At 37.0% G+C, this 9,040-nt stretch overlaps 1 protein-coding gene across 3 annotated transcripts in view; it reads right to left on the bottom strand.

The window, feature by feature from the left end:
• Positions 1–882: 882 nt before the first annotated feature.
• Positions 883–9,040, bottom strand: part of ZNF281 (zinc finger protein 281) — a 48,041-nt gene continuing 39,883 nt past the window's right edge. For all 3 annotated transcript variants that reach the window (XM_088443570.1, XM_088443571.1, XM_088443572.1), the window contains one exon: positions 883–7,885. In XM_088443570.1, the coding sequence (XP_088299696.1) occupies positions 6,263–7,885 (1,623 nt within the window). In that variant the 3' untranslated portion in view covers positions 883–6,262. The remainder of the gene's footprint in view (positions 7,886–9,040) is intronic.

Raw genomic sequence — 9,040 nt, 5'->3', positions numbered from 1 at the left:
ACCGTATAAACTTGTATTATAAAATCTCCCTATACCATCAGAATTACCATCAGAGTGTAACCTATTGTTCTGTCAGACATTTCAAGCTTTATGTGCAAAAAGGAAATCCATTGCAGATGGACGTGCGCCTATGGATGTTAAGTTTTTCTTATATAAATATTAAATCAGAGCCTTTTAATGTTTTATTTAAAGTAGAACATCTAGATGAATGTAATTTCCAGAAAATTTTGGACAAACCTGCACTAAACTTACATAAAAAAAGAAAAAAAGTGTGTGTGTGTTGTCCTGACGTGTGTAACTGTTTTCAAACCTAAAAAAAACAAAAAGAAAAAACAACAACGTTACATGGTTCAGGCCATCAACTCTGAATTTGGACAGTCTTTGTATTTAATTTTTTGACATTTCCAAATTCAAATATAAAAAATAATTTGATATTTAGGAGATTTTTAAATATATAGTCCTTTCACTATCTGTGTACTTTTAATAGCAAGGTTTAGGTATCTGTACACAGGTTGTACTATATATTTAGTGACAGTTTATTTGTAGGGCAGTTGTAACTCCAGTTCGCTCTGTTTACTAAAGTCCAGTTTTTAAAATGGAGCAAGAAATATGCACTATCGACTTTCAAAAAAGATAAAAAAAAAAAAAAAAAAAAGGAGAATGGTTTTTGACTAACATTGTTGTCCTAAATGATCAATCATTTGTTGATTAATGAAATTAACATGGAAAAGATGATCAGGTAAACTTATAATTATGAATACTAAGAAGCATACATTGAGGGTGCTGGCATACAATTACTTTGATCACAGCCAGCACTAAAAAGTTACATAGTTTACTTATATAGAACATACATTATGAGAAAAAAAATTGAAACCACCAACATTAATGTAAACCTTTTATTTTAACTTAGGATCCACAAAATTGTCCCCCTTCCATCTCAAAAAATAAAAAAAAAAGTTCATGGATTCCCCCAAAACTATTTTTCTGTAAACGTGGAATCCTGTCAGCAGAAGATAAATCCATATTTATTTTTGTCCAAGTCAAAATTTAAAAAAAAAAAAAAAAAAACAAACAGACAAAAAAACAAAATGGTAATATATTGCTTGTCCATGCTGCTTTTCTAATCCAAGCTAAAAATCGATTTCAAAATATTCCTGGAATTTGGCGCATCCGGAGAACGTTTTGCACATTTCAAAACAGTAACTTCATCTATATATATATATATATTTTTATATTTCATATATATAAAAACAGGGCCGGTGAGATAAATTGCAGATATCTTGTATAGTTGCAAATTCTGATTATCTTAAAACACACATTGCATTGCTGTAGTGTATAAATAGACCATAAACAGTACATACAATATGAAATTACACAGGCAAATCATAATTGTAAAAGGCAATAATACTTCCAAGTTTATTTTTCAAAGTCTGTTTACTAATGAATACATGTTTAGTCCCAATGATTTGTTAAATGACAGTTTCCACAACAGATTGTTGCCAGAAAAAACAACTCCACAAAATAGAGACTATACTCAACACTAGTAACCAACATCAGTTTGAACCCAAGCCACCTAATTAACTATAAGTTGCTTTTGAAATGAACATCAACCTGCATAACTGTCATTCTTGCAGCAGCAATATTTAAAAAGGACAAACTTTTGCATCTTTACATTAAAATGGCTTTACACTGTGGCATTCTTTTCTCCTTTGTATACAACTGGAAATCAAGAACAATGATTTATAATGTGCATACTGTTGCATGGAGTTGAAAAAAAAAATAATTTTATTGCACATCCAACCCATATGTACACAGACATCTCACACACAAGAGAAAAAAAAATCACCATAATACTGATTTCAAAGCATGTACCCGTTTGAAATGGACAATGCATTCAGTGTACATGTTGTCTACACAGTGAAGCTAGCCATTTCGGGTTTTAATCATCTATTTGGAGCACATGGCTTAGTAACTCCCTAGGAACCATCAACCTCACAGAGGCACCAATGGGGTCACTGGTGCCTAGTGAATTGCTAAGTGGCATTATGTAGGCAATAGGTACACTTTAATACAGAACACACAAAGAATGAACTACATTAATATACTGAAACCCTCTGGATAAAAAATGTATCCAGCTCAATTAAAAATGTAACAATAAGGTGGAGGTGAAAGTTTCCAACTCACATTTAGGCCTCAATATCAGAAGCATTAATTTCCCCTCCAAAACATCAATAAAATCACATTAACATATCAAAGCACATGTGCAACCATGCTGCCTCTCCATTCTCTCAACTTTCCTTTACATTTAATGAAGCAAACCATCTAATTTATATTTAATTTAAAAGTGAACCAGTCACCTGCAGAGTGAATACAGACATTTAAGGACTAAACCAATCAGAATGTAGCCAATCAATTGACTAGAATGACATCACTAGTTCCTAGTGGAAGAATATTGATTGGCTCAGCCCATTAAACGAGATACACTTTACATCTAAAGGCAACCGTTGTTGCTGCAACTTTAGCCATATGTGCAACATGTCAATTTACAGCAAAATCCCACCTGTGTAAACAGCCCCACAGATCCCCCCCCTCCCCCCTAGCTAGTGTATAAACCAAAAAATGTGACCGACATGAGCAATAGCTCATGAAAACATGGGAAAGTTATTACTTACTTAGATAACACTTTGTTAAGAAACTTATGACTGACATGTTTTAAAAGGTCAAGCAAAAGTACTGCAAATGGGGAGCTTAACTTTGAAATGATTTGCTAATTTATTAATAAGCATTTTAGATATATTTTAGTTACACTCAAAATTAAAAAGCATTGTACCGTTTTCAATTTCACTCTTCAACTGGTTGTAATGCAATGGTAAAAAGGCCCATCTTACAAATAATGTAAGCAAAGACAAAACTAATCTTAAACATGGTAAATGTATCAAACCTTCTAAAGAGTGGAGAAGTTACCCAAAGCAATCAGCTAGCATATATTAAGCACATCGCAAAGTTTGCACTTACGCATTATCGTGCCTACATTACCCAATAGTGGGGACTTAAAAAAATAAAGGTACTGGGTCCTTCAGGACATGCTCTGAACGATTAACAGTGCTGACCTGAGTAGTTAATTACTCATTCACCGGCAGAGGAAGGTGAGGCGCCCCCTATCTCCCCTCAACCTCTGTTCCGCACAGGATCCGAGCAGCCTGCTGTGTGGCAGGGGGCTGTCAGAAGACTGCATTGGAGCTGCAGAGGAGGCAGAATGGGAGAATCATACCTGCCAGAGAAACCTGAAGTAGGTGGAGTTTGCTTGTGGGGAGGATGCGCTACGGACGGCTAGGGGAGAGGAATACACTATGAGATCTATGGGCAGAAAGACATGATTGGGGGGGGGGGGGGGGTAAATACAGAGTAAAACACATACAGGTTATGGATCAGGTATGGGGGAGGGGCGCAGTTCATATATACCCCCGTGTGTGTATAAATTGTGACCCTCTCTTGTACCAGACCCATAAGAAGCAGCGGCTATACATTATTTATGTCAAGGGCATGCAACCTGCTGTGGAAGTACTCCTGATTGATGTTATGTCAAAGGCGGTAATACAGTGGAGGCTGAGTATGGGTAGTATATGTGTGTGTAATGCCAGTGGGAGTAGAGCCGGGGTAGTATATTTATGTGTAATGCCAGTGGGAGTAGAGCCGGGGTAGTATATTTATGTGTAATGCCAGTGGGAGTAGAGCCAGGGTAGTATATTTATGTCTGTGTAGTGCAAGTAGGGATTGAGCCAGGGTAGTATATGCACTAAACACAAAACTGCTGTGTGACATAGCAGCTTTTAGTGGTATATCCGTATATTATATACCACAGTTCTAGAGCATCCTCCAAGCTTTGGCCCGTGTAATAATCACATTACGCACACAGCAACAACAACATGACTGTGCAACGTGCACAGGATCCTGACTGTCATCTACTAGCAGGATTTGAAGTGCATTATAAAGGGGCATGCAGAAAGGTTTGAAGGCATGTGAGGGTGATCTAAGGGACACGTGGAGACATCTGAAAGCATGTGGGGATCTGACGGGCATTTAAGGGATGTATGGGGTGATCTGATGCCATGTGGAGACATTTGGTTCTCACAGCATTTGAAGAGGTCTGAGGTGCATTTACAGGAAATGTGGAGAGGCCTTATGGCAAAAATAAATACATAGAATTCTATCTCGGCATGATCATTGCATTCTTAAAATGCTAACTAGAAGCAAATTGTTTGCTATGGGCAACTTCTCAAATTGTCCTTTTCTCCACTATGTAGGAGGTTTCATACATCTTCCACATGTTGCTGTATAGCAAACCAAAATCTATAAAGATTTTGGTTTCTTCTCCAAAATCCAATGTGTGATAATTAGTGATAAAATAGTCACAAAAAAGTAAGCACTCAAGTGTCCTTTCCCTCCATACAATGGAATAATTGGTCCTAAAAGATGGGGGGGGGGGGGGGGGGGTGCAGCATTTAGAAGACTGTTGTACAGTTTGTTCTTGGAGGTGCTGCTTCAAGAAAAGGAGTCAAACTGGTTTATAGGGTCAACTCAGAAAATGAAAGGAAAGTAAAATTGGTTGCTCTAGATACATCTTTTCTTCCGTTATCTGTAGAAGTGTTTATAAATGCCGAATTATATCTATAACGAAGTAGCAAGTACAGGAGAAATATGAGAGAAATACACATAGGTAAAAGAAAAAAAGTGAAGAATATGCACAAATCTGAGTACAAGGCAACAAAATCAGCTTTATAATACTTTGCCACTTATCTTTTACTTTGCAAAGTTTTACTAAGAAGTATTGCCAAGCAGCTGTAACTACTTTTATATAACAAAAGATGGAACATGCTGCTGACTAGAGGCATTATTCCACAAGGGGCTCAAGCGAATTGAGAGTGTCATATTTAGATATTTAGGAGCTTTATTTAGAATTCATGATAATTAATGGCTACACACATGCAATGTTTTTGTAGTCCCTTATTATTACACCATTTGCTAAGCAACTGCATCAAATTGAATCACCTTTATGTGCATTACTTGCTTAACATGTTTTTAATGTTATGGAAATTAAAAAACTAACCTAAAAGAAAAAGTGAATATCAATGAACCCTCTGGAACAGCATGGTACTTATTTGCATTAAGACTTATTGCCAGTAAAGGGTAGTATTTGAATATAAAACAATGCAATTTTTTTCTACATGTGTGTGGCACAAGGATTATCAGTCAACAGTTTATGCGCATGTCATCTACATTAATGAGTGAAGCAGTTTAACACATCCAAAAAAAAAAGTACAATGACAACTTGGCTATTGTATTCGCTTTTAGAACTGGAAATAGTCCACCAGGTTCCACTTTATCTCTATTTACAGAGAAACACAGTATGCATTCTGAAGTGGATGTATATGTATATTCTCATTTCTATGCGATTGAGCCAATGTGGTTTGCTTGTCAGAGACAACATAATGAATACTATGCTGTTTACTGGTATACAGGCCATATTCATTTTATAACATTCTAGACATATCTATAAAATAATTTGAACACAATGTTTTTTTTTATTATTTTGAACGATATTGCAAAATACATATGTTCCTGAATGCTGCATGAACAGTAAAAATATGAGGTATATCAAAGGAAAAAATAAAGAACACTGTACATACATAATCTGTCAAAAATCTTGATAGTAATTTAAGTTTGTTAATTTAAAGCTATTGCCGAGAATATTAAATATATAATGGAATACAGATTACAGGCATGAACTACTCTGACGATATGAAGTCATTAGGACAAGAGTGAAAAATAACAAGTTTCACTGTTCAATGGGAAATTTTCATATATTATGTGCCTTCAGCTCAAAATACCATGCCTGAGTCCGATCATTTTATCTTGCTTTTTTTTATGGTTTGACAATGGGCATTTATCTGTACTTAAAGATATTTGCAATAAAGATGAAAAATTACTGCTAGGCAGTTCTCTCTGAAATTATGTTTTGGCTACCCTGTTCCCCGTCCCTCCCCCCAACTAACTAATTTCAATTTAAAAATTAGGTACAAGCTGAACTATCACAACACTTTCATAATAATAAAAAAAAATTGAAGAAAAAAAATTGCATTGACAGGGCATAGATTACATAATTCTTATTACGATTGTGTAGAAACATTCTAATGGCAGTGTTATCAAAATAAAAAAACACCATGTTTTAAAAGACCTCAAATGCCTGGGCAAACTTACAGCCTCACCTGAAGCTTTGACTACTTGTCTTGACTCTTGTACTACCTGTTTCATTTACATCAGATAGCAAATTTGTGTACCCTGAGAATTCTGGATTTGAAGTCCTCAACCTATGATCCACACAACCATCAGTGCTAGTGTTATAAGATATTGGCACCCTGTTACCAGATTTAAATTGGGAACCAAATGCTTGTGCAAAGTTCTCTATCTGGCAAGTTACTTGTGGTCTGAGGTCCTTCCGCTGTTCTAAAGGACTGGCCAAATCCTGAGGTTGAAGGTGAAAACCTGAAGTGGACTCCAAGCTTTTTTGTTGATCTTTCTGCCCGTTCAATTCCTGAGATGAAATCTGGTAGCTAGAGGACGTATCTAAGGTTTTCTGTGACTCTATTTGTTCAGCCAACTCTTGTGAAGGAGTCAACTGCTGATGTGTCGCCTCCAGCGACAATGCAAATCCAGTTTGCGGGCTCACCACCATGCCAAAGTGTGACTTTGGGAAAGTGGACGGTAATACTGAAGTTACCGACTGACTGAACCCACACTCAAGAGGAGATGTAGTGTAAATTTGTTTGTCGGGAAAAAGAGAATGGTTTGCAAGAGATGAAGACAGGCTTACGAATTGTAAACTTGGCCCCAGTGGGAATGAAGTTGTATGGCTTGTTCTCTCCAAAGCTTGCTGAAGGTATTTCGAATACTCCTGAAACATATGGGCCTTATCATTTGGTGTAGACACAGAATCTGAACAGACATTTTCTTCTTGAACTAAATCACTGCCGTCTCCTGTTTGAAGCTCTACATGGTGTTCAGCAATGTTGAAAGATATATCAGGATGCCCAACCGATTTATGACTGTAGTGATCCAAGATGCTCTGAAGAATCTCATCAGGAATGACAGACTTGTCATGACAGTTTTTTATTTCAACATTCAGTGCCTGGGAATCTATAAGTGTTAGCGGGCTGTCCCCATCAACACTGGAAACCGCAGACTGAATCACAGACTGTTGTGCCACCATATGGCCTACATTCACAGCATAGGCATTGTTGTTGCCAGCAGCCTGTAAATATCTTCTTTTCTTTAGGAACTGCATTGCATCATCGTAATTGCTACTTGTAGAACATTTATTTCCTGAACTCTGAAGGAGATTCATGGTGTCTACATTGGTATGTCCCACCATATCAAGAGGGCCATTATTTTTGTTTGAAAGTTTATGAATAACCATGTTGGCAGACACAGACTCTAAGGAGAGGTCATTCTTTTCTGACTGTTTCCTGCTTACCTTCTTGAACACTAATTTTGGCATCTTTGTGTCCAAATCATCCATACCAGTTCCAGATATAACACTACCGGAAGATATATTTGGAACATCCACTGCATAAGCCTGAATGTCTAGACCAGCTGCCATATGTGCCTCATTTAATTTGTTGCCTTGCTTATGGTCCTTATGTGAGGAACCATTTCTGGACTTGCTTTTCTTGCGCCCAGAAAAATTGGAATTTCCCTGAGATAGGTCAAAGTTGCCAGATAAATTATCCATATTAGGATTTGATGACCCAGGCTCCAAGGCTCCTTTATTCATGGTTTCACCACATGTCCTTTTGTGCTTCAGCAACCTATCTGTTCTTGAGAAGTACTGTCAAAACACAAAACACCTTTATAAATTAACAGCGAGAAAGAAACAAAAAGTAAATAGTTAACCTGGACAGACCACCGTAAAAACTAAAGAAAACCATTTAGGGGTATTCTATCTTCCAGTCATTAACCTCTGAAAATGGACACTCAGGTTGAAAAGGGCCAAGGGGATTCAACTGAAAATGTTATTCATATCGGAATAGATTTACACTATGTTAGCAGCACTCTACTTAATTCATCAAGCTATGTTTCCAGATTTCACATTTTGCCAGTTTAATAATCCACCAAATATGCTAGCTTTTTCTATACCAGTGGAACATTTGATACTATCCTGAATGTAGATTCTACAAGCAAGTTCTTCAGAGTACATCGCTGTATGAAAGTTAACTTAGGTCTCACTCTACACTTCTCTAGCGACATGAACAGTACTTACATATTGATACTGTTATTTGGCTGTTCAGTGTTTCACTAACTATTGTTCAGATAAACTTCATTTTTTTCCCCCATGCTTCTAGGTATGTAAATTTTGTTGCAGACACTAAAGTATATCCAATGAACAGACCAGGGATAATTAGCGATCATATTAAAGGGAAACAAACTTTGCATTCTCAAGGTTCAGATCTTATTTTGGTCAGCCTGCACTAATTATATATCGCTGCTAGTACTCACAATAGGTCTCTAGGGAGGAATTATGCATCACAAATCTAAGCTTGTAGGCCAACTAAAACCAACTAACAAACTAAATAGAAACATACAAAAGAATGGAGACTATAGGCCCCCATACACCTACGCGATTTCTAGACGATCACACGATTTTCGACTCGACGTACATTCAGTCTTGTTGAAATCGTGCATTTTTTCATCCGATGCGCGCTCCTGTGGGTCCTTCAATCGTATCTTATGAACATATGTGCAGCACATATGTTCCCATCGTATCATGTTCAGAACTTGGCATTTTTTTTATCACGTGATCTATCCTGTGGCAATACAGTCATTTCAATGACTGTTTGTCCCTATTACCTAATGAGCGCGTGAGGCACAGGATCGATTGCGCGACTGATCCTGTGCAAAGAAAAAAAAAAAGTGCCGACGGAACTGCAGGGTAATCGGATGTAAAACGGATCGGAAGCTGATCGTGTAGGTGTATGGGCCCTAT

This window comes from Taudactylus pleione, unplaced genomic scaffold (assembly GCF_031769625.1).
Source record: "Taudactylus pleione unplaced genomic scaffold, aTauple2 ptg000331l, whole genome shotgun sequence".
Classification (NCBI taxonomy): Eukaryota; Metazoa; Chordata; class Amphibia; order Anura; family Myobatrachidae; genus Taudactylus; species Taudactylus pleione.
This window is presented reverse-complemented; position numbering and strand designations above follow the sequence as displayed.